Source organism: Cygnus atratus, chromosome Z (assembly GCF_013377495.2).
Source record: "Cygnus atratus isolate AKBS03 ecotype Queensland, Australia chromosome Z, CAtr_DNAZoo_HiC_assembly, whole genome shotgun sequence".
In the NCBI taxonomy this organism is placed as follows: Eukaryota; Metazoa; Chordata; class Aves; order Anseriformes; family Anatidae; genus Cygnus; species Cygnus atratus.
Window position 1 is genome coordinate 63,133,354 of NC_066396.1, and position 26,811 is coordinate 63,160,164.

At 39.5% G+C, this 26,811-nt stretch overlaps 1 protein-coding gene across 1 annotated transcript in view; it reads right to left on the reverse strand.

Annotated features, from left to right (window-relative positions):
* Positions 1-26,253, reverse strand: part of GRAMD2B (GRAM domain containing 2B) — a 52,275-nt gene extending 26,022 nt beyond the window's left edge. Inside the window, exons 1-2 of the mRNA XM_050716542.1 lie at positions 26,177-26,253; positions 2,773-2,793 (exon numbers count right to left, since the gene is read on the reverse strand). Coding sequence (XP_050572499.1) covers positions 2,773-2,793; positions 26,177-26,253 — 98 coding nt within the window. The remainder of the gene's footprint in view (positions 1-2,772; positions 2,794-26,176) is intronic.
* Between the last annotated feature and the right edge of the window lie 558 nt (positions 26,254-26,811).

Consider the following 26,811-nt stretch of genomic DNA (forward strand, 5'->3'; position numbering starts at 1 on the left):
GGAACAGGCCCAAAGAATGTAAATACACATAATACAAAATATATTATTTCATAGTAGGAAATACTAGCCAAAGATGACACAATGGGCCTAACCAGCATTAATCACAACAGTGCCTTGGATTGTGACACTGCATATAAAAAACCATTTTTCTTCCACAGTCTTGGAAAAAGATATTCTTCTTAGAACCAGATGTAACACATGGTGACCAAACCCCTGTGAGGCCAGCTTGCCTTTCTGTTTTCTGTGTCACAGGACACAGAGTCTGAATGCCTTGTAAATCTCTTCCTCTACTTTGTGGAGCATTTCCACAGTCCACATGCTGTCCTCCACCACCTGGCCTACAGCAAATTTACATGGATTCTAAAATTCCCCACAGTCGAATGGACTTATAATTTCATTATACACTGGACTTTTGCACTATAAAATTCCTTCTTGTCCAGAAAAAGGTTGAACAAACCTAAATGGCTCTTCTTGAACTACTGTAACATAAATGGTAACTGCAAAACTACTATCAAGATTGTAGGTGGTCTATCTTTAGAAATAGCCTAAACTAGAAAGAAAACAAAACGAAACAAAAACACACTATCTACCAGTAAGGAGAAAGGGTGTATTAGGAAACCTAGCAAGGGGGAGGGAAGCAGAAGGTAGACAGCCACTAGACAGTCTGATGGGGCACACATTAATAGTCTGCAGGATTACCTTTTAAATGGAGTTAAAATCACCCTTTAATGAAGAAGAAAAAATGCCAGAGTTAATGCAGCTCATTTTTCTGGGAAAAGACTGCATCATTTTACCAGGGTACCTAACTGTAGCATTTTATCTGCCATTATTTGCCCAGCACTCTCAAACTTTGAGTTTCTTCTATGGCAAGATTCCCAGAGGGCTAAATCACTGAAGTGCCCACACGAACAGATCTTTGCAATGGACACACCTAGATAGGATTGATTCCTGGGGGGCATCAGGAACTGCTATTTCATAGTGAAGTAACTAGAAGGCTTTGCCCGTCCATCCACAGAGGAGGAAGGTGTCAGCCTGCCTCTACCTCCCCTATCCTGCTGAGTTTCTCTGCTGCCTATCTGCAACTTGCACGTTATTTCTTGCCACTCTTTCAGGGAAGTTTATTAACCTTTCTCACCTTGGCATGCATGATATTTTTCAAGGATGGAGGTAGAAGATTTAGTTAAAGGAAGCGAGTATTTTGGTATAGAACTGACGGTCAGTTACCGGGTAATTAAGAAGAGGAAAACGTGTTCTCTTCGTACATACACTACAATCCTGGTTCTCCCTTTTATTCAGGTGTCCCACCTACCTGCACTTAATTCCATTACTGTAACAGGCACCCCAGCATGAGGCAGCACACTACACTATTTTACAAAGAAGAGGCAAGGGCTCTGTGCAGAGGGCTGTCCAGGAACAGCAGCCCATGTCCTCCTAGAGTCTCCCACTGACTCTCCTTCCACTGTCAGGAAGGAAGAACAGATGTTTTAAATATTTGTTTACAACTTTCTGGCAAGAAAACATGAAAATGTCTCTAATTTTGAGTAACTCAGAGATGATCTAGAAAAAGCAAGATGTTTATTTCCAAATAAAAGTGGAGGAACAGGCATGATCAGCTTGTCCTACTCTCCTGTTATGTTCAGAGAAGGAACTTTCTGCATTAGGACAGTATTTGAAGAGACCGCTGCTAAGCATCCTAGCTGGATCCAGACCTACCTATCAATTTTGGTTAGAATAAAGAATATCTGCAAAGATTGACAGACCAAACACAACGTGTCTCAGGTGTAACAGCAACACAAGTCCCAAAAGGTATGCCAGTTATATCTGTCCTAGCCAAAGGGTTTGACACCTCCTTCAGCCACAAAGGAAACAGAGGCTAGGGAAAGCTCTAGCTCTAACGCTGCCACTAGTTGAACTGCTTTGTGAGTTTTCTTCTTTTTTCTCAGTTTGGCTTAGGTCACATGGGTGAAAGCTTTCCAGTTGATCAGCGTAGTAGATGGACCAGGCAACAGCAACATATGGGGCATGAAGACCACTGGTCTCAGCAGCAGCACCACTAAGTAAGTATGTGATCTCAAACCACTTGACTGCAACATTTATGGGGATGGTTTTAAGGTGAAAATACTTTGATACTATCTTTGTGCATCACCTGTCAAACACCAGCAACAAATCCCACTGCCCAAAGCTTATCTGAAAATAGTATTATATTGCCAACAAGCAGTTCTGGTAGACCACAAATAACCAGTAAGGGCAGCAGATCTGGGAGTATTTCAGGCTAGCCAATGTGAAGGACTTCGGTACAAAGAAAATGTCTGTTCAGATTCATGAGGTATGCATTTACACATGGCACAATTTTTTAATTTTTTTAATTTAGAGCATCTATATAATTTAACTAAATAAGAATGAGAAAAAAAAAAAGAAAAAAGTAGGAGCAATTAAAAACAATTATCATGAACAAATGGAGGTTGTCCAGATCAGAAGTCTCATTTCTCTCACAACTCAAATTCAAATGTTCCACTTTGCAATCCTAGCCTTCTTTTCAGATCACACAGTACAATTGCCTCTTAAAGAATAACAAAGAACTAAGAGGGAAGTATTAAAAAATACGATACTTAAAATGCATTAACAGGACAGAATGTGAGTGTAGGCACACATGTACATCTTTCTCCTCCTCAAAAACAAACAGCAGCAAAAACAAACAGCAGAAATTTAGCTGCTGAAAAGGGGTTGATCTGTATCAGATGTTTTAAAGAGTAATAAATAACCTCCACTTACCTCTGTGCATATTCTATTTCTCTGAAGTAATATCGTTAAGGACAAAAGTTAGTGTGCTGTGATTATGTGCAGGTCAGCCAAATAATTATTTTTTAACTTATCAGTTGACAAATAATTATGAGTTAACATCTGTTATTACAGCATAACACAGAAAAACACCATAAAAGTCGCATTCTGTCTTTTCCCAGAAGTACATAATTTGCTTGTAAGCATTTTCTACTGCTTTCAGTAGCACATTTTCCCCAGGATCTACAACCTATTTTAGCTCAAAAAAAATTAAAAAAAAAATCTAGAAGATTCTACATCTTTCAAAGCCTCAGCTCTTCATTTCTTTAAATTAACTGGACACTACCTTGTGCCAGCAACTGTAAGAGGACAGAACATGTCACTTAATGTTAGCAATATCTTACCATTCAGTCACTCAGTACCCTGCCCTCACATAGACAGACTTAATGGTCTCAGGACAAATACTGCCTGTAGTGGAAACCAGAAACTACCACCCTAACTCACCAGAAACAAGTATGTGTGAGAGGAGAAGGATGCTGACACTGAATATGAAGTGCTCCTTCTTACATCTCTGCCACTTCTCTTTAATACACAGCGTTTTGTTTTCAGAGATACAACTTCTGTTCCACCAGCAGTCCCTGCAGTACGGCTAACAGCTCCTTAGACAAGTTGAGCACCACCACAAACGTCCCAAATAACGCACCACAAGTCAGAGAAATAAATGTCTTCTGAAGACAACGCAATGGTTAACTCTCTTTTGGTGCCAGGCCATCCTAGAACATAGTGGTCATTGAAGACCACCTGGAAGGTGCTTTCTGACCATGAACTTTTTCACTTGGGAAGAACTCCATTTAATGATGAACTTTCCATGCACCACTATTTTGGATGTGGATAATGACAGCACACATCTTCCGTTCAGTGATACCTCTGGGGTTGTTCAAGCCCCAGAGATGAGCTGCATGCTTTGCAAAGAAGACATGCCTGTCACCAAATATGCTAGAAAAGTCAATTTTCTACATCTATACGAATGTATTTAACTCTGTGTAAAGTTTCCTGAGTCACTAGCAGATAATCTTCTCAGATTTAACTTTGAAACAAAATAAATAAATAAATAAATAAATGGATACTTGTACAGCTTCAATCCGTCACAGGCACCTATCCCCCGGGGAACTGTTGTGCTGGCGGAAGCTTATGGAGCCACAAAGTCCATCTCTAAACTGAACAACATTTTAGGCATTCCTTCTGGAAGTGCAGATTAGCATACACATAAATCTCTCTCCCCTGTGCATTGGAAAATGCTAAAAGATTCCATGAGCCTCCACAACTCTGCAAGGGTTTTTTTTTCAAGCAGAAGCCAGCACGAGCCCTGTTGGTTGCACACTGTTTCCTGGAAGTACATGAAGGGAAAGAACACCCCACCCTCCCATGCACACGCTTATTTAAGATATTTAAAAAAAAAAAAATCTTCAGTGATTCAACTTTTTGCTAGCTCAGCTCCGAGTGAAACAAAACCAAGTCATGGCCCTTGTTCTTCACCTGAACAATCCCGCCTGCAGATTAACTTCAGCCAAACCGAAGTTACTTAGTTTCTGACATTAAGTCACGGTCAAATAAACACAATGCTTCTTCAGGGATCCACTTCTCAGTTAAAGTAGGATTGGCAAATAGCTGGAAACGAAGTTAGAATTTGTGAAATGTTTAAGTGATTCTCTGGTTTATGACAAAGCATTTCAACATCTTCTGATGTATTCCACAACGCCCGGTGTTTTTACCCTCCTGCTGCCTAGGTTAGAATTGCTGAAAACTTTGTAGCCAAAGACCACCATGCTGCCCCCCACATGACACCTACGTTCTTCTGAACAGCAAAAACTGAGGGCTAGGAAAAGGGCTGTAGTAGTTACGGAGACTTCTCCATTTATGACACTGGTTAAGACTAACCTCACTTCTGAAAGCAGACTAGATCCAACTCTGAAAGATTAAATGCTTGGGGACAAAGAAGAGCATCATGTAAAAAATCTGATGATAAATTCTCTCTAAATCATCAGGTTCCTGGCCCCATTCTTAAGCATGGAATCAGACATGGATCTTGCATACCTGAAAAGCTTCGTTAGGTTCATTGGCACAGTTCTGTGGTGGGGATCAGGACCTAAGGCTCGAAGTAAGAGGGCTCTGAAGTTTGGGGAGCTACACCTCCCTTGTTATGTGAAGTCTCTGATGTGGCTACACCACATGGGACAAAGGACATTTAGAAGAAACCTGGGTTATTGCTGCTCTCCAACCAGAAAGTTATTTCTGGCAACAGATTTCACCGTGATATGTATTTTGGGGATACAGCTGCTTGGGGATCAGGGACACAACGCAAAAAAGAACCAAACCCACAGACCTCCGCAGACTTTCTTTCCAGAAAAGGCGCCAGTTGCTGGTAAGTTGCTCTCTTGGAGCCTGTTTAAGATTAAATCTTTGTGCAGAGTTTTCCTCCGGGGAGGAAAACCCCCAAAGAAAGGGAGAAAGCGACTCCCCACCCTACGCCCCCTTCTTGGCGAAAAGCTGCGGGTTTTCCAGCGCCTTCTTTCCCCGGTGTCAAACTCCTCGCACATCGACGGCCATCGCCGCGGGGTGGCAACTGGCCGGGGGCACTCGCCACCTCCCTCCCGGGCTAGCCAGGGACCCGTCCCGCCTCCCCTACATCTCCCGTCCCGAGCAGAGGCCGGGGCTCCCCGCTACTCACAGCCGCAGGGCGCCCCCTGCATTCCCGCCTGCCGCCGGCCCGCCCAGCTTTCGGCTCCTCCGCCTCGCAGTGCTGCTCTGTCATGAGCACCATGGGCACGACTTCTCCCCCGCTGCCTCACGGCGATCAGCCGCCGCTTGCTGGCCGGGCTGGGCCGGGCTGGGCAGGGCCGGGCCGTGCTGCCCCCGCCCCGGGGCGGGCACTGGGGAGGTGGATCCAGAGTTATGGAGGCTAAACGAGCAAATGGCCTCCGCCGGGCTTTGTACACGTGTGGAGGCGCTGAGGGGAAGCGCTGAGGGGAGGCGCTGAGGGGAGGCGCTGAGGGGAGGCGCTGAGGGGCGGCCCGGCACACACACACAGAGACACAGAGATACACAGACACACACACACACACAGACACAGACACACAGACACACACACACACACACACACACACACACACACAGCCCGGCCTCCCGCAGCCTGGATATTCTTTCCACCTGCCAGCTTCCGCCGGGATTTTCGTTTTCCTTTCTTTTACGGTTGGTTTGTCAGCCCCGGTAAACCACTGAGTGTTTTGTAAAGTCAGACAAAAAGTAACAGCTTCCGCCCCCCACCCGGTGCTCGTCAGGTCAAGGGGGCACTTGCTTGCAGCCCGGCAGAGTTTGGTGCAAGCCATCTTGCGTGGCTGGCACGAAATATGAGCACACACATATGGGGGAAAATGCTTTCGTTATCTGGTTAAAACCTGACAAATAGTTCAGTTTGAGGAACTAGTGTTTCCACGAAGCACCGCAACGCAGAAGGACAGAGTCTGTGGTTTTAGGGACGTAATCTAAAAAAGGCCAACCTTGGAATGAAAGTTCCAAATAACATCTCTAGGAAAAGGTCAGTTTTCATGGCTTAATGCATTAGAATATATCAATGGAATTAATAATAGGTTTATCACATTTTCTTCATCTACACCCATCTCAGCCACCAGATTCACGGGAGGTAAGGGCAAAACACATACAGAACTGTGGTCTCTGTGGATATCAGAGTAGGATATAGATGCTAATGTATCTTCCAGTGGCATTAATAAGATTCATAGACGCTTGACACTTGCACAGTATTTTGAAAAGTGAAAGAACTAAGCATTATGTAATGTTGCAATATATTCAGGAAATGGTTAAAGAAAAACAAGCGTTAAAGGTTAAAAGGATCAGGACTGCCAAAACTGGTTGGACATCCTGCAGAAAATGTGAGATTAATTTCTGGTCTTAACTAGACTGGATGAGTTTTGCTAGCTCCAGTCCTATAAAATGTAAACTCTATGCACCAAGCTGTGTGGAAAGTAAGAATTTTTAAATAGTTGTATTTCTGGGAGAAACCATTAACTAATATTTAGGTATAACAATGTGAAAACGAAGGCATGCGTAGAAAAACAAATGAGCTGTAGTTATAGGAAACATTACCCTAACCTGTTAGGTTCTGTATCTGTGAAACTTTGCTGCCTTATCCTCCCCTGTGCAGCACCTGAGCTGGTTTGGCATTCCCTCTGTCACCAGTGTAGGCCAGACACAACCTGTGGCTGTATAGTGGTGTCCTGTTTATGGAAAGGAAAACAGAATAGGCCCCACTTCAGCTGTATGGGCTGTGAGTAGAGCTGGAGCTGAAAGGCAGGGTTGTCTGTCTTCCTGTGTCTGATAGGATCCAGGACCCTGTGCTGGGATGCAGCAACCCATGTGAGGCTTCGAGTTCCCTGGGAATTATTCTCACTGTCAGTGAGCACTACCACAACATGCACTAGCAAAAACCCAAGCACACTTGCTGCAATCCTCGGTGTCTAAAACCAGCAGAAAAAGTGGCTGCTTTCCCTTTGTCTTGTTTTTGAAGGCCTTTCATTACTGGGATGCACTGAAAATGTATTAGTTACTATTTTAGTTTTCTTGTGTAGCTCTGCTCCCTCCAGCAGAATAATGCTGATTTACAGTAGGTGAGAGTCTAGCATTTAGATATTTGAGCAGATAAAATCATTTGCCTTTTGAACACTTTGGCTTTCAATCTCTGACAGATTTAGCTACAGCAGAGAAATGCTACTGCTGCCTGTTTTGCTCACTCCTCTCCAGAGATTTCTGCCTCGACCACAGTGGTTAAAAAACTGGGAAGAAGCTGCTTGGCCCCTGCAGCTTAGTTTCTGCCGTTGTAGTTTCAGCCAGCTCCATTCTCAACGTATGCAAAACATTCTGCACTGAATAGTCAAGGTATTTACTGTAAAAAGAAAGTGGCATTCAAATAAATTGATGCCTGCAGCACAGACACTAAAAGTGAATCCTTACTAGATACTTTATCCCACATCATGGTATCTTAACCCTTGTCAGAGACTTGGTTCTGGCAAGTTTTCAATACATGCCTCTCTAGTGATTCTTCCATATTTTGTTATTCTCCTTTAATATCAGTGGAAGTAATAAGCAATGGTTCTAGCTTGTTGGTTTTGGAGGATTTGAAAAAGAAACTCTGTGGCCAGCCTTTGTCAAAATGTGCACAGTGCAGTAACTCCAGAGCAAAGCGACATATTCCAGGGTGATAAAAATCATGAATGCCAGAATTCTCAGTAGTAGAGAGAGAGAGTAGTAGTACGAGAGGTGTTATATTAAACTCTCAAATGTGTAGCTGGTCATGTGGGTGGAATATTCTCGAAAGCTTTATGCTTTTACTTTTATATGCTACAGCAAGTCTTAAATATGCAAAAAATCACAAAGGAGCCTTTACTGTACAGGTATAATTGCTGGTGTATAATAGATACGGTAAAGTGAATATGTCAAGATGAAGCCATCAGCAACAGAGACCTGTTGTGTGAAAATCTGAACTGTAGTTTTCTAGCTGGTGAAGTTCAGATTGGGGAGAGAAAAAGAAATTAGTGTGTTAAAATTTCTGATTACTGTTTAATACCTGCAGCACTAGTGATGCCAGGTAGGCAAAAATTGACATGCTTTTGCTCTGAAGAGTCTAAACTAAAGGGTCAAAGTTTCAAAGGAGGTCAGGAATACCTTTTTCAATAAGTAGGACCTTAAAATTATGTATAACACAGCGAATGAAGAAAAACTAGAGCTGAAATACTAGGAAAAGCTTTTGTTAAAAAAAAAAAAGAAAAAAAGAAACGTATGAAAACAGTAAAATTGAACTGGGAGAGACTCACCAAGTCATCAAGTTCATTCCCTATCCCTACTCCAGTGTTTGCTATCATCATCCATAGGAAGTCCTCCTTAATCTCCACTTGTCTTGAATGACATGAGGAAGGGAAGGGTAAAGGGGCCCAATGAGACACACCAGGAAGGTCAGTATAAAACAGCAGTAGGACTACCACCCATGCCTAGGGATTCTTGGATAGGATATTGCCAATGAAAGATTTAAAAAAAAAAAAAGACAATCTATCTGGAAATAAACTGGGTCAGAGATTGTGATAATCAGCATTATTTAACTTGTGTTTTTATTTCAGTACGGTAATTAAGGATATTCATAAAGTATTTCTCAGTTTATATGGTGGATATCAGCATGCCTAATGTGAGCAAACTTCCTTGGGACAGAACAAAGCAGGAAATGACTACAGTGACATACAGGGATATATATACATGACTACAGTATATATTGAGCACATATCTATCTACTCAGTAGAGAATTATTCTGTACTTGTTTGTGCCATTCCTCCTCCTAAGTCCACAAGTTTTGCTTTGAAAGGTAAAAGCCAGAAATACTCTTCTATCTGTTCCTCTCAGTGTTACAGTTGATTTCGAAGTTAAGAAAATTTTAAGACTGCGTAAAACAACTTTCTAGGAGATGGATGTCCCCATGTTGAAGATGAATTTGACTACCTAAAGCTTGGTCTGGTGTCTTCTGCATAATTAATGAAGTGTGCTATCTGAAAGACTGTACTTTAATGTTTCATTTGCAATACTAGATGCAGAACAAAAGCTTTTCTACTTTAAGCTGAAAGCAAATCTGATCTAAAAGAGAAGCCTGTACTACAGTAAGTGATGATTAAAATAACATCATTGAGTTTTATCTCTCACAGCATATATTATTCTTTCATATCCTTTGTCTGTTACAAATTTCAGTACAAAGTCAAATAGTAGAGAACTTGTAGGTAAATTTGGCTATTATATTCAGTGCAATGAATTTCCAAACCGTAGTGTTACAGTCTAAATGCTTTCCATGAATGAGGTGATTTTTATCAGAAATGTCAATTGGCAAAGTTTCTCAAAAATGACAAAATCAGGTGCAATAATAAAAAAAAAAGATACAAAAATATACAGCCTTTATCGTACCTCAATACTGGTACTTTTGAATGGCAGACCACATCTCAATTTAAGTCTTTTCTTCAGTTTTCTATATAATACTCTGCATTGTTAGGATTCTGTAAAAGATACTCAAATGTCTTGGGAGCCATTAAGTGATGAAAGAACCATTAAATAAATCCTTATATTGCTCTGTGGAAATACAATAGGAAAGCAGATGTGTGATAAGTAGCATATGACTAGGAGCTGTGATAGTATGAGACACAAGTTAGACACATCTGAGAAGATGTTGAAACAGTAAGAAAAATTCATTTCCAGAATGTATGTAAACCACCTGCAGGCCACAGTGAAATGACTTACAGCTTGGGAGGTGCAGACTGCAAAAGAGAAAAAAAATTATATGCTAAAAGAGTGATGCAGCACTGGAGAAGGTTACCCAAATAGGCTGTAGACTGTCTATCTTTGGAGGTTTTGAGTCTCAGCTATACAAAACCACACCTGACCTGATTTAGTGTTGGTGATACTCCTGCCTCAAGCAGGAATGCTCAGAAACATCTGCAAATCACTCAGCATACTTGGAAGTGTGCTCAAAACGAATGGAATAAACCATCATTGTAAACAGTCAGTAGAAGATAACTAGTGCCAGAACAGAATGAGAGTTCTGTGAAGGCTAAAAGGCAGTTTTGGCCAGCTGATCCCCATTCCCTGTCTGGATTAAGATTTTCATAATTTATTCATTTTTTAAAAGTGTGAGCTTGCTTTATAGAGACCTCTGGCAAGTGATAGGTTTCATCTGATCATTTTGCTACAAGTCATATCAACTTATACATCTCTGATTTTGTTTAAAGGAGCCTAGATTACTGTGTTGGTTGTACTGCCCTTCAGATAGGGGACACGTGAACTAGGCTGGCTTTACAGCTAGCTGGAGCATTTCTCACCACAGACAGTGAGGCATGCTGAGGCTGTTCGTTGTGGCTGAATACTGAAGGAAGTGGATGCAGCAGACTACACTGCAAGTATGCATTGTAGCAGCCAGCAGGAAAAAGCAGAAACATTTTCACAGAAAATTTATGGGTATTAGTAATATGGTGTCAGCCTGCCTCGTAGTGAATGTATAATAACATTGCATATGTACTCCTTCAGCACATTCACTGTCATTTCAATACCAATGTCCTTCACACAACTTACTGCGTAAAGTCATTGAAGACACGCTGCACACTTACACAACGCATCAAAAGAAAAATATGGAAAAGGGGGGTTAATGGCAATATGCAGCCTCAGCAAAGCACAGTGGAAGTGGTAAAGCAAAGGAACATTCCTCTCTCCCCAAATCATTCATGAAAACTTTTTCATATTCTGAACACAGCAGCCTTGGTACATGTAGTAGTTTTCTTGCTCTCTACGTCATCTCTAAGTCATTCTAAGTCATCTCTAAGTCATTCTTGCTCTCTACGAGATGGCATTCAGCCGGCTGGCACTGCTGAAAAGCACAAGTCACTGTCTCCTCATATTTCTTGAGAAAAAAAGCAGTCATAGCATATTTCCCAAGCAATACATTGCCCTGGATGCTTCATGGATGGCACTGTTAGAATGCGGTGATGCCTAGATCTTGACACTTATAATGAAAGTACCAAATCCCATGGCAGTAAAATTCATTTCTTTTCTGCATTTATGACCATCATTTAATGCTTTAGCCAGGTAGGCAGGAAGAGCTAAGTAAAAATATCGCTTCTTCTACTGTGGTGGATCAGCTTAGCTTGATTTGTTTGTAAATATCCAAAGGAAATCCTGGGTGTCATCCACGTGTCACTTTTCTTTGTGTAGATTATGTGGACAAAATTTTTAATCCAGGTGCACCAGTATGTTACGGCATCAAACAGATTATATGTCTAACGAATAATGTGCATGCATGTATGCGGTTTTTATATCTGTGTGTCATACAGGAGTGTATATATACATACACCTTCTTGGACCACATATACATGCATTTACATATTCAACGTACATCTAAATTTGGTGATCACTTTGTGAAGAGAATCATTCAGTCATCTGGCAGTCTCTGAAGAACAGCAATATGTTAAGTATGTAAGAAAGTGAAAGCTAGCACAGCTTCCTTGAGGATACACTGAATCTTCCAAAAAATAAAAATAAAAAAATAATAATTATATATATATAATAATATATATATTGTCCAGACTTCCCAGGAGCTTAGAAAGGTATTGCTCTTATCCTGAGGACAGCAAGCTTAAAGTGAGGGGAACAAGAGAACAAGATGACATGAGAAAATTCACGATGCTATGGGTTCTCACAGTCTACATTGGAGGTGGTTGTGAATAATAAGCTGAATGATAATAATAACTGGATGGACTTGTGAGTTATAAACTGGATGAATTTACTGTTTCATCTCACTCAGAACCAGGAGTTATATTATTCTGAGGAAAATATTACCTAGGTACATCCTGCATAGGAAGGCCATACAGGGTGAGCACCAAACCCCAGATACAAACCATTGAACTGTGAAGTGTTTGCTGGTGTTTCAAGTGCTCGTAATTAAGCTATAAAGACCATGTAATATGCCTTTTGGAGTGTGGTAGGTATGTGCTTATCTCTTTAAATTTACTGCTTGGACTTGTCTGAACTAAGCCTCAGTCTCACAACAGTACATTGAATATGTTTCTGAGATCTGTAATTTCAACATAGAAGAAATTTTGTTAAAAAAAGTTCACAATCCCGTATAAAAATCTTCAGAGAGAAAGCCCAAATGTATGGATCCTTTGTTGTACCCAAACAAAAATGCAACTGCAATAAAACAGTCATTACATTTTATGTTACAAATTTTGTTACAAATATGTATATATATTTCTCTTATTCTGCTGTAGGAAAAATATTAATGGCAGATCACAGATGGAAAACACTAGTGTTTAATTAACTGATTTTTGGTGCATCACATTGACAAATCTCTGAAGATGACAAGTCAAGAGGACCCTTTTGACTTCCATTCCTATGACTATGCCTTTAGAAAACATAATTCTTCCATATTATACTTTTTTTTTTCTGATTTTTTAATGTTACCTAGTATCAATGAATGCCAATGGCCAATGCCGAACCCCCACTCCCCCACACCCCCACCCCTTTTTTTTTTTTTTTAAAGCATCTGATATACTTAGATCTTTTATGCCTGCAGTTGATTGCTGCTAAGGTTGATCTTAACATATTTAGCACTATGACATTCACAGAGTTCTTGGTCACTAGTTCTGATCTAAATTGCTGAAAAATCATATGTCCTTGTGTTCAAAGTATTTTATTTTTTCAGATTTGTTCTGGAGGTTGGCCAAAAACCAGAAGGCTTGAAGTTTATCTAAAGCTTAGGAGATCTGGATGCAGAATATTGACTCACGTTATAGAGATGGGTTCCAATGGGGAGGTTGAAATCCCCATTTCAAGCCATGGTGATAAACTGTGAGCTCCCTAGTCTGAAATGTTAATAACCCCATGGATGCTGGAAAATTTGTGCTCATCTGCATGGTGCCAATTACAGTGAGGTGCTAACGGAAGTGTATAATAACTTGGGTATATTGGCAGTTTTGGGCCTCAGGCATGAATAATTAGGATGAACAGGAGCAATCATTAATACAGTTAAATTGCCTCTGTGGATACATCTTCATTTATGGGAGATATCCTTTCAGAAAATAGGACGGTATTGAAAACAGCATGTAAAACCACAGAGTCTGCATTTCTTTTTCCCGAGAATTGTTCCCTTGATTTTTCACGTGCCTCATTTTAGATAAGCATATAATGACTGCGTCAAACACATGAAAAGCAAGTTCAGTGAGAACAAGCCCAGTCCAGCTGCTAAGCTCACAGTGTGCAATCATGCATGCTTCTTATTAGGTTGCCTTGTATTTATAGCCTGTTATTCTGTATTTTTTGCTGATGGAGGTATAGTTTCACGCAGAGCTTTATGGTCATAAGATTCCTTCTTACTGGAGAAGCAGTTGAATAAACTGGATTTCTGGAAGGCCTGCCCCCTGCCACTTGGTACTTGGCAGACAGGTCAATTATTGAGAAACACAAGGCAAAGGACTCTGTTCTTTGTAAGGGTTGGTCATGTTGCTATCAGAGTGTATATGGTAGCTTTTTGTGTACCAGTTATCTAGCGGTAAATAAAAAGTGGGTAAATCTGCCTGCTCAGAGTTCCAGGCTGGAGAGAGAAAAGAGGGCAAACTTCTTATTGCCCAAATTACAAGTGATTAAACATAACCTACTTGTGTTCAACCCTCTGTCCACCACTGTATTTACTCTGTACTTACTTGCCTAACTGGAAAATAAGAATAAGAGAAGCATAAAAATACGTATGTGGATGTTGTTTTAAAAAGCAAGCGCTAACTAACTACTTCTAGGTAAGAGCCCCTGAGAGCTCTAATTAAAACTTCAAATTTATGGTTCCTTATTGTGTGTTCAGACTGTTGGGCATTATCTCTCCCACATTTGAGTTGGAAGAAAATACATTATACAGGTATAGTATTAAAAAGCCCAAATAACATTTCACAAGGGGAAAAATGAGGCCAGCAGACTTATTTATACTCGTGACCCAATTAGTGATACAAGCCATCACCCAGCTACAAAGAAATTTAATTTAGTCACACAAAGAATAAATAGAGGTGCTCCCTGCAAATCAGTCTTCAAGGTGGACATGAGCAGATACGAAAGGCAGAGCTTACTAACGAATTTTCATGTTGGTTAAGGAACAATAAATATTTAATGTTACTTTGCATAGCTTTTTAAAGATAATTTATTCATAATGGGTTAACATAGATAGTGGTGATGTTTACCTGTCCCTCTCCTGCAGTAGATGGGAAGGAATGAATGAGGAGTGCGAGCAACCCTCTGACTCTGCATTTCCTCATTTATCTGTGCTGTCTAAAATGTGCATGATTTGTCCAGAAATCTTCCTTACAATGAACTCTACCTCATTATAAGTTCACAATCCAACAAGTCCACACTTCTACAGTAAGAAAAGAGATTTCACCTTGAAAATCATTTGTGATTGTTCTATCAGAAAACCCATTAGCAATCTCAACTTACATGAATACTCCTTTTTCTGATGATATCATTTCTCTTGAAACATAATTTAAAAAACATTGTAAAGTTTCCTGTAGGCCAAAACATACATCAAAATATTTTGTCAAATTCCCTGTTCTAACCCAGTTTAAATTTGTTTTGTACAGAGATAGTAGATAGTATTTGATGACCTTGCAGAAGTCATTTAAAGACTTGAGTTTATATAGTACTATACACACTCAAAGCCCTGCTTCAGTGTAAAAGTTACACGAAGAGAGAACACCCTCCTGCCCCCCCAACAAACTTCTCCTTTACACTCTCCCCTTCCCAGTGCAATCAGTAATGCAAGATAAATTATCAGCTCTGTGTGCATTGCCTTCAAAAATTAAGCTTCCCCATCAGGGTATTTCCACTAGTGTTTGTCCCAGTGCCCTCCTGTGTTGCTGCCCTATCCCTCCTGGCATCAAGTATGTAAAGAGCACCCAAACGCCCCTGAGCTTACCTTATAAATACTGATCCGGAACTCTCTGTAGGGCTGACTGGAGGAGGGTCATTACTTGACTTTCGGAAGCTGCTCTGACTTTCAAAATGAAAAACCGAGTCTTCCAAGGAATTCCCTTTTCTCATCATGTTAATGGTGCTAACTGCAGAGTTAGGTAAGTTTGGGTCTAGAGCGATCCTTCAAGCACACAGCCTTTCACTGCTGTAGGAAATGCATTCTTGGTGTGACTCCAGCTTGGGCTAGCTTTAAAATCAGTTAATCAGTAACACATTAATGTGACATCACAAGGTTTTTTTCTTTTATACCTGCAGCACTTCATAGATATACTTTGAAACAAATCTCATGAAATTTAGGTGTAGTATGTCTTTGGAAAGTCGATACTAATAGCAATAAACTGTTTGGATGAATTTAAGAAAAAAAAAAAGACAAGAAATCTTAATTCAAATGATGTTGCATTGCCAGGCTTGTACTAAATGTAGTAATATGATGTCAGAAATTCTACTTTGTGAATTACCTGCAGGTCTCTAATTTTCCAAGTTCGAACAACATAAGAGTGTGTGTTTCAGAAGTGACTATATCCACCTGTTTTGACATGCCAAAGTCACTATATTGCACTTCTGCAGTAACATATTTGTGCACATGCATGCAGGTAGTTGCCATGAAATAAAGTCATTGCAGTTCATTTTAAACACAGAAAATCTTTTTAAATCTTAGTGCACCAAACACAAACTGAACAAGGCCAGTTTGCCTAATCATTTTTATTTATTTATTTTCCATAGGAATTGGCAAACATTAACTACAGAATTGCATGGTTTACTGTTTGTTGAAGATGACTATAATGGTTAGGTTAGTCAAAGAAATGATAAGCAGCATTTCTTTAAATTGTGAGCCATCCCATACAACTGAAGTAACATCCCATGATCTCCAGAACTTCTGCTAATCTTCATTTAGGGTCTGCATGATAATAAGCCCTAGTCTGTGAGACTGAATAAACATGTGGACTGTAGCTCTCTCTTTCTATTGTCAGCATCTATAAATAGATTGTGAAACAATACACATGCATTTGGACTGTTCTCATATTTTGCTGCTAAGCTGAATGAAATCTAGTCAAACTATTCTGTCTTTCTGAATGTGTCATTCCCTGTTCACCCCCCTTCCCCCAAGCCCTACCTTCCTAATGACTTAAAACCTGGTCGTTGCATTTTTAAAGATAAAATTCATTTTGAAGTCAGTATTAGCCAAACTGTAATGAACTCTGTAAATGATGGAAACAACAGGAAGAACAGTAACTATTAAAATACAGGATTAGCATAACAGTCAAGAAGTAAAGGTAAAGATGAAACAGTCATTTTCTTGGAAGTGAAAATTCCAAATAAATGTGACTCTCTCTTTTCTTGAAAGGAAAAAAAAAAAAGAATAATATACACACTCTTGATCCTCGTAGATATTCCCTGTAAAATGGAACAAATGAAACAGTCTGTATTTAGGAGTGCTTTTCAAGCTGCTCAAAATTTTCCTGAGTTAATTTTTCAGAATGAATGCATCTTTCAGTAGCTATGCTATACATATTTGCTTCTTGCCATCAGAGCCTTTTTTTTTACTTTGGTTCTGCTTGATTCTGTGTGATCATAGACTACAAGCACAGGGCTGGTGAGCTATGCAGTGTTTCTTTATTCCTATTCCATAAAATAAGTGATATAACCTTCAACACATCCAGCAAAGAAAAGCTGTTTTCCTCCTCTAGTTACAAGGAGAATTTGCCTTGGCTCTCTTATTTTGTTGACATCTACCCACTTGTGATAGCAAGTCCTTATTCTTTTTAAAGAAACAAAAGTCCTTACAACTGAATAGAAAACTTAAGTGACATAGGAGTGGCTGAGGGAGCTGGGGTTTAGTCTGGAGAAGAGGAGGCTCAGGGGTAACCTTATTGCTCTCTGCAACTACCTGAAAGGAAGGTGTGGGGAGATGGGGGTCGGCTTCTTCTCACAGATAACTAGTGATAGGACTAGAGGGAATGGCCTCAAGTTGTGCCAGGGGAGGTTTAGGTTGGAAGTTAGGAGACATTTCTTCTCAGAAAGAGCAGTCAGGCATTGGAACAGGTTGCCCAGGGAAGTGGTGGAGTCACCGTCCCTGGGGGTGTTCAAGGAAGGGTTGGACCTGGTGCTTAGGGACATGGTTTAGTGGGTGATGTTGGTAGCAGGGGGATGGTTGGACCAGAAGATCTTGGAGGTCCTTAATGATTCTATGATTCTTTGATAGTGAGCTCATAAATTACTAATATGAAATGTTTATCTTTGAAAACACACTATTTGTATATGAAAAAGTAACGAAAACCTTTAATGACAACTGTGTTCCCTCTGGACATTAAAGAGCAAGTATAGAGAAAGGGCAATTGAATTTTTTCCTGAATGGATAAGAGCAGGAATCTTTTCAGCAAGGAGCAACCATGACACAGTTTCCTTCCTTAAAGTTTACGTATCCATGTTATTGTCCACGAAACAGTTAAGTTCTGTTACTGAACACCCTGACCCTCTCTAAATTACTGTTTTCTGTCATATGCTAACACAGGCTAAGTGTATGCTTTCCAGCCTGCTATGACATGACCACGTTGAGTATGCTTACATAGCATAGTTGGAATGGACCTTACAGACCATCCAGTTCCAATTCTCCTGCCATGGGCGGGGACACCTCCCACCACACCAGGCTGCCCAAGGCCCCACCCAGCCTGGCCTTGAACACGTCCAGGGATGGGGCACCCACAGCTTCTCTGGGCAACCTAGCCAGTGCCTCACCACCCTCTGAGTGAAGAATTTCTTCCTGTGCTTGTACTGAAGAGCTTCCAGGTTTCCTGATGCTGGTGCTAAACTAGCCAGATCAGGTACTTGCCTGGTGAGTTAAATGCTCTTGTGGCCACACAGCTGATGTTATCTGACTATGCGAACTGTGTTGCAGCAACACTGGCATTATCCACAGCCATGAGAAGCAAAACAAGAGAGTGGGATGGTGCCTTCAGATGTGCTGCTGCTGCTTGTTAAGAAAGCTCAGTTTTCTTGGGCATTGGCAGCACTAGCATTAGCTGCCGCTAGAAGGAAGGGAAGCAGGCCCTAAAGATTTTTTTTTTTTTTTTCCTGGTGGGAACAGTGAAGGTGCAATGGTGGCACCGGTGCTGTTATATGCCCAAGACATGGAGCTTTCCTCTCCTTACTATTAGTGTCAGACAAACTGAGTTTATGATGGATTTCTAATGCCTCTGCACAACTGTGAGTGTGATATGTTTTGGAGATTGTTTTGGGGCTGGAAAAGAAGGAGATGGTAGTTTATAGTTAGGAGTCCACAAAGCTGTATAAGAGGCTTGAATGGCTTGAATTCATGCCATTTTTTACTGGAAGGGATTCTCAACTGTATGATCTGCCTGGGAATTGTCCTGTTCTGATGCATGTATGTGCAAGCATTTTAGTTTGTGATTACTGTGCCAATTTTTAAGACAGCCACTCTCTCTCTCTTTTGGATATTGGTATCCATAAAATTTTCTATGGAAGTTTTAGATGCTCACAGAAACTTCATCTATAGAGGCATGTGGAAGAGACAGTGCTTACTTTTCTTGCTGCTTGTTTCAGATCTCTTAGCAGTAGTTAACGGAAACCAATTTTGTCAGTATATCTTTTCTCGTTCTGATGTGGTGGATCAGGTGTGGAGAGAAGTTGATACTCCTGATGGTGTAGCTATCTGCTGTACACTGACTTCTCCCCAGAGAGTTGTTCATCATGTTCTGCAGAAATTGGTAGCTCAGTGATGTGTAAGCTTAAATGTATTTATCTGACTGTTTCTTGGTGGCCATTATGATAAAAACAGGTTTCCCCCTTTTACTTACTGTTTCTCTTCCTCTCTTCTATTTTTCTTCAACACCATATTCATATTTGGCTGCTTATTTTCCTCAGTTATCAAACTACACCCTTAAATTCTTACCTTTGACACTGACATTTTATCGCTAACCTGCTAGGCTATATCTTCTGAAGTCTAGTGCTGTTGCAACTGTTTCTGATAGGCAGGCAGAGGAAAACAAAGAAGTGGTTGGTGCCCTTGAACTTCATACAGTTTTATTCTCAGGCACAGCCACCACTGAGGGGTTAGAATTTATTTTGAAAAAAATTACAATTCTCTCTCGCTCTCTCTCTCTCTCTTTTTTTTTTTTTTTTTTTTTTTCTTTAATCCTCATGACTGCTGGGAATTTTTTTCAAAGCAAGTTACTCCAGGAAAAGAAATGGTGGTTTGTTGTTACTTTCTCCTGAAGAATTTGTTCTGGGGAAAGAGACACCATGTCATATATTAGCAACACATGGAATTGTGTTGCATTTATTTTAACTCACTGTATCTTGATGAAGTGATCCCATGTTATCAGATAAGAAGAAAAAAAGTGGCAAATTCTGGGTATTAGAGTAAGATCTTTGGTTCATGCCGAGAAATCATTTGTGCCTTGCAATAGGTGGCTGATAAACTGCATAAAGACTGTAAGTTGAAGTGATGATAAAGGGAGACTACTAAACAAAAAAAGTAAAGAGATGGCTGGAAATACATTCTGAAGAAAACATTCAGTCTTGTTACACACCCAAGAATGAATCCAATCAACACTAAACCAGCTGTTGTACTCATGGCAGAATGTAATACTTATGATTTGAGATCGTAGTGAATTTTTTCACAGACAGCTTTAAAACAGTTTACATCTTGTCTGGAATGTAGCCACAAAACCTTATAGAGTTTATAAAAAAGAGCAGGGAAGTACATGAGTGAGTGTTTCATCAGGTTGTTCTGAGTCTAAGTTACAGTCTGAGTCTGAAGTCACAGTCTTGTAAGATTATGGAATAAGCCTGTGCATAATTACTATGTTGCGATCCCTAGAATAACGGGGAATGAGGACAGAGCAACATTTATCAAATAGCCTAAAACACTGGGTTCTCGCTTTGTTGATTTGGCTCAGATCATTTTCATTTTCTGTGTTACCTAAAACAGCAACTGCTCTGATTCAGACCTGACATTGTCCTTCATGGTTAGGATTGCCTTTATTCATTTATTTATTTTTCTTTCACTGCCTTGTCCAAGCCTGTGCAAGAACTATTCATTTTTTCTCCATTGTTTTCCGTTCAGAAAGTGCACCTTTCTTGTCTTTCTGTGGTCGCTGTGAGGATTACAGCCAAGGCGTGCAGTAAAACGTTGCTAAGAATGAGAATTGGCATTACCTTACCATGCTGGTAATGTGAAAAGCAGTGTAAGTTCAGTAAGCAGCACTGTGAAATGCTGAAAAATTCTGCTTGCTTGTAGAATTGTCATCATCTCTGAGGTGAGCTTGTGCTAGCTGTCTTCCATTTAGATTCTACTGTATCAAACACTTCACTTTGTACATGAGGTACTGGTTTGCACAGTGTGGAGGACCAACACTGGCTATGCTTTGGCACCCTCTCTCGAGGGTAGTGTGGCCGAAGACATTAGTGAATAAAATATGAAATTTCAGCAGAATTTATCTAGTGTAACTGTGCCAGAAAGACATGTGAGCCAATAATAACATGTGGGACATACAGTGAGATAACAGCTAGTAATGCAGTTATCAGAAAAATCAGCAACAAGGTCAAAATAGGAATAAAAGTCCAGCAAGACCAGCTGTAATGTGTCAGCACAGTAAATTGTTAAACGGGATGGGCGTTTGAGGTATTATGTAAAACCCCACTGAAATGAATAAAAGCTTCATATACTTTGTCAGACTTACAGTCAGATCACTGTCAGACAACCCTGTGCTGCAACACTGATCTTAATTTATAGATAAGAGTTATGGAAAAAACTCACTTGATAGAAGCTTGCCGACAGTAATCAATAAACACACTCTGAAAAAATCATGGATGTGATTGCTCTGATTTTCTCAGAAAGTTATTAGACTAGCCCATGAGGAAAATAAACATGTCCAGGAAACGTAACCATATTTTCAAACCTGATTTTCTGTTCTTTATCAGGAAGGTGGCAAGTTACTACTCTGATGCCTAGCAGTCCTGTCAGAATATGGGTCCAACTGTTACATTCCCATCCCACCTCCTATTGTATATATTTTACTGTGCTTAAAACAAACCTTATGAGGAAGAATCAGACAGACTGATTTAATCTTATATGATTGTACAGGAGATAGTTTCCTGAAAGCAACATAAAAGTACATTTGAAAAACAAAACATACCTTTTCCTTTTGACTGCCTTTCCAGAAATAAATTGCAGTCCCTGCATATGTAAAAATCTATTTTAATCTGCTGTATTTCTCTGTGCAAGTGTGTTAAAAGCAAAGCTTTATTTATTTATCTGATTATTTATTTACTTTACCAGAGTAGGATAATTAGAAAGAGACATGTTGGGGCAAAAGAGAAACTAAAGTTCAGGTGTGGCTCTTTGTCCTTGAAGATTACATTATGTTTAGCTATGTACAGGATTTAAATTATGTAAGCCTATAGTCCTTTTTTTCTTGAGGGGTAAAGGAGATAGAAATTATATTGCTCAGAAGCACAATATTTTAGAGGCAAACACTGTGTTTGCAAACAGGCTATTGTTTCATTTGTGTTCCATCTATCCATATGCTTAACCTCTGGGGCTGCTTCTCTTGTAGTGTGCAAGGAAGGGAGTGAGTGCAAAGGCTGAGGAGGTTCCTGAAGGCTGCTGCTGGCAGGTGCAGGGGGGTGCCTCGGCTCGAACCCACCATGGCAGCTGCAGAGCCCCCCCTGCTGCTGTGCCTTGCCAGCAGATTGGGCTTTGCACTGGGGCTGTAGGGAAGGAAGAGGCTAGAGCAACCTTCTGCAGGAGGGTGAGGTGTGGGTCGATTTTTATTTCATTTTATTTTATTTTATTTTATTTTATTTTATTTTATTTTATTTATTTTTGCACCTAATGGTAAGTATTTCTATAACACTTATCTATGAAAATTTATTGTAGTACCCATATTTACCACTTAAGAGAATTTGCCCCACTTTAGCTGCTAGTAAAGAAACTGGAATTATGCAGTGATAGGTTATAACAACAGGGCCTCATTGGTCAAAAATACCTCTGTGGGTGTTCTAATGAGGAGGTTAAACCATTGTACAAACACCACCCTTAAAAGCTGAATAACATTAGACCTGTTTTTACAATTACATTAAATGAAACTTGAAGATGTGAAGGTATTTGGGGATGGCTAAGGGCTAAAGCTGAGGCTAAAGGCTGATTTTGATCTAGTCTCTGTTACCAATTAATGCTGAGTGAAAAGCCTATTCAAGCTGCCCACATCAGTCAGATAAATAAGGTGGAGGGAGTCTTCAAAATTTCTGCTCTTCACTTTGACCAGTAGTACAGGATCGTGCCCTTGGGACAATACTTCAGATAAATTACTTAAAGCTATTGTTTGCAGTAGATAACGTTACTTAAAGGAGCCGACCTGTCGTAATTCTGGTTTGTTTGTCTCTGCATGAATTCCTGCAGTGGTGGTGACTGGGGTCAGTTTTTTAGCAACCTCTTACATCTATGTTTTAATGTTCTAGTAGCATGTTTTTTTTGTTTTTTTTTTTTTTTAATCCATTGGATGAGACTGAACAAAGCATATGTATAAAAAACAACTCAACAAAGCTGGCAAGACTTGCAAGAAAAAAGTTAACATAAATCTTTATTAAATTAAAAAAATGTGTTTGAAAGTATAAGGAAAAGCTTCAAAAATCTTTGTATGAAGATCTGGCTTTATGCATCAAGCTTTCTGTACTTTCCAGGGGTTACATAGGTTATAACTTAAAATTATATGACTTAGAATTTCAGTACAGACCATTACTCTGTGTGGAAAAATATCTTCTATGGTGAACAAAACACATAAGAAACTATCTAGTAAGATAATAGCAGAAGAAGCACTATAAGAAGACTATATCCTTACAAACACTGTTCAAACTTACCATTTTATACTTGTTTTTTTGGTGTGGTGGTAATTTTGCATGTGCAATAGCAGTTTTCATCAACATATTTCTTTCAGAATAACACAGGATTTGTTCTCTGCCTAATATATGTTCAGCCTAACTTTGGTTTCAGCCTTGTTTCTGCACTTTCTGTTTGGAACTAGGAAAGATAGATGGTAATGTGCTTCTTGTGACTACCTGCAATCACTGTCTTGAATTCTTCTCTGCAGGCCTTCAGAAATAAGGTGCCTATTTTCTGAATTCTATTGAAAGTAAAACTGGATAAATCTCCACTTTTTGTTGTTGTTTTGTTATGACTTTTATCTTTTCTGCTTGTTTAATAGCTTAGTATTTTTCACACCTTTCTTCCCATCCCCTTTAGAAAAGTTTCCCTACAGCTCTACACAACACCCTTTGTAATCCTCTGTGTATGTAACTTTTTTTCCTCAACAAAGTCATTAACTTGTGTTGCTCAAGTCACACTTTTACACCATTTTTTTTCCCTGAAAATTCTATATTTTATTATCATTTACTCTTTTCTCCATCTGGCCAGGACATCATTTTCCCCCTCTGATCAGTGAATTTATTTTTCTGGTATGCCCTCAGGAGGTATGGAAGGCCATAGACTATTACTTTGAAATGAAGACAAAATGAAATAGGTCATCTAGAAAAAATAGTCTTTGTGTGCAGTGAATGTGTGACATATACACACCAGTATAAAACTGCAAAAAGTCAGGTTTATTACCTGCAATTTAAATTAAACTTTTTTTACTTACAAAGGAAATTTGTACTTTCCACAAAAAATATTTTCTAACGTTGACTATTTCTTTGAGTTAGTAAAGTAAGAAGACTCCCTCATGGTATAATTTAGGATTTGAATGAATAATAGAAATTATCACTAGAGTAGTCTAAGTAATAAATTATTGTAGACCACAACAGTTAAAAAAAACAGAAAAAAAGAAAACACTTCCTAATAGCAGGGCAAATTGTAATTTTCTGATCTAACTTTGCCTCAGGCAAAAGATGTGATATAGCTACATTCAGAGAAAGCTGATAAAATATTCTTCTGGAGCTTTCTCCACTTTTTTCCTTAAAAATAAACAAACAAATACCACCCCCCAATTAAAAAAAAAAAAAAAAAAGAAACCCACAGCACGCCCCCTAGTGAATATTTTCCTATTCTTGCTTTAGACTTGAAACGCAAAGTTCCTAAATCTGTGGGAGAACAGCCCCATCTACTGGATCCTGTCACCGCGAGTGCTGGCAGGAGGCATTTGCTCTTCTCCTCCTCTCCCTGAGCCATGGTCAGGGGCCACCGTGGACGGTAGCTAACAGCAGTGAGACAAAGTGCAGGTCCTGAAGTCAACATGGACCAGTACAGCAAAATTTTTTTACCTGCCTTTTTTTTTTTTTTTTTCTTTTTCACGGGCTGGGGGGTATTTAGCATATTCCATTTATCATGCAAAAATTATTATCACATCATTTCAGTTAAAGAGCATCCCCTACAAATATTCTCCGCTTGACAACACAACGGTCTAGGAACTTCTTGATTATCTCAGCAGTGCACTTATTAAAAGTTAATCTAGCTCTTCATTGGTAGCCTTTCTTCCAAAGTAAGCTTTTTGCAGTATGATCCATGAGTCCGTCTGACTCTCACAAAATGATGTGCAAGGGATGTTCATTTTTGCAAGAAGATAAATTAAAGCTACTTTAAGGGGTTGATTCAAGAATCATAGAACAAAAGAGGAAGTTGTGATCTGAAAGCAGCCAGATATCAAGACAAGTGTTTAGTAATTTTTTGTTGTGATTTATTTGCTACTTTTAATGACAGAAAGTAAGAAATTCACAAATAGAAGGAGGTCACATATATTTTTTCTATAGAAAAAAAGTGTATTTTTAAGCTGTTTTTTTTTTTTTTCCTCAATATTGTCTAAACTCCATGATAATATTGCATTTTATGCACCTGAGATTACTGAAGAACAGAGTAGAAGGTGTCCACCTGATATGACCGAGTACCAGTGAGATCGTGATGCCTCATCTGTATCTCATTTCTGATGTGGATGTTTGTAGTTTGTTAATTATAAGGGAAGCTATAAAAATTATGGTGAATAAATCAAGCATTGCAGAGTGATTGTGATGAATGACAACTAGCTTTTGTGAATTAATATCTCGAGCCTTCAAGAAAAGAAGAGAAAAAGGGAGACTGTGTGTAGTTTTGAAAAGGCTAGTTAGCTGCAGAACTGCTGAGTCTGTTCTCTGCATTAGCTTCATCATCTGTTTAGTATTGTTTGTTGCTGGATTTTTTTTTTGTTTTGTTTTCTCCACTGACCTCCAGGTGGGTGTTTCTCAGCATCTAATTTTTATGCAAGAGCTTTAAAATATCAGGTCTTAGGTATTTTAAATCATATATCTGAAATGAGTTATGGAGGGTGACAAATACCATATCCTAATCGATCTGACTGTCAAATGCAAACCTTGAATATATCCTGAAAAGGATGGGGAAAGATATAATCCGAGGAGGTTTAGCTATGGAATCTAGATTTAGAAAGATGAATTGTTTTTATGTTTGCCAGTAAATTTATGCTCAGTCAGAAACCCTTGGTGATAACTGTGTAATCCATAGCTTGTCTGCTCTAAGGAATACACTTGTTAAAATGATGAACACTAGTCCAGGCTGCCTATTGTACAGTATAAGCTTGCAGATGCGGATAATGCAGTAATCTGACAGGGGATCAAAGCTGGTGTGAAAGTTGTTGCCAAACTAGTGCTGGAGAGGTTGTATTGATGACAGTGCTTCATTTGGTAGGACAGGGCACAGAAACGTGAACAGGACATGGTACTTCTTTAGCTGAGAGGTCTCCAGGAACAGTTCAGTGATCTTCTGACTTGTGCTGCTTTTTTCCCTGTAGCAATATACCTGTCTATGTGAAGCTCTTCATCTGTTTCACATGGAATGTCCACCTCATACGTCTTCTTATCCACAGATGCATTCATTGTGGTTGTTGCTTATTTCCTTCCTTGTTTCCCACACTGCTAAAAGATACAGGAGTGCCATGTTGGTAGAACATGCTCACAGACTGAATTTTTGTCTCTAAGTCTGCATGGCAATCTTGCAGCAATATTCTGATGGAAATAGCTTGCTAGGCTGAATGTAGTCCCATTATAAGCTGGAGAAATATGAGAGGTAGTACTGTCCTGAACCTGATGTAGAAGTGCATGCAGTGCTGGTTGGCATTTGTGATGAGGGCTCACCATTGAAATTATTTGTGGAATTGAGTATTCACCTTCAGTTCTAAAAAAAACAGTGGAAAGTTGAACTGGAATTATTTATGGGGGAAAAAAGAAGTCTTTGTGATTTGCTTGTTTGGTATCTGTGTTTGTAAATCACAACCTCCCACCCTGGAGAAAAAAAGAAAAAAAAGCAACACAAATTTGTTTTTGTCACCTTTGGACAAAAAGGTACCTGAAAAAACATTTTGTAGATTACACTCTCTAAAAGAAGATGGGTAGAAGATAGATCAGGAATATCAACTTTATCATGAAACGTGCTGA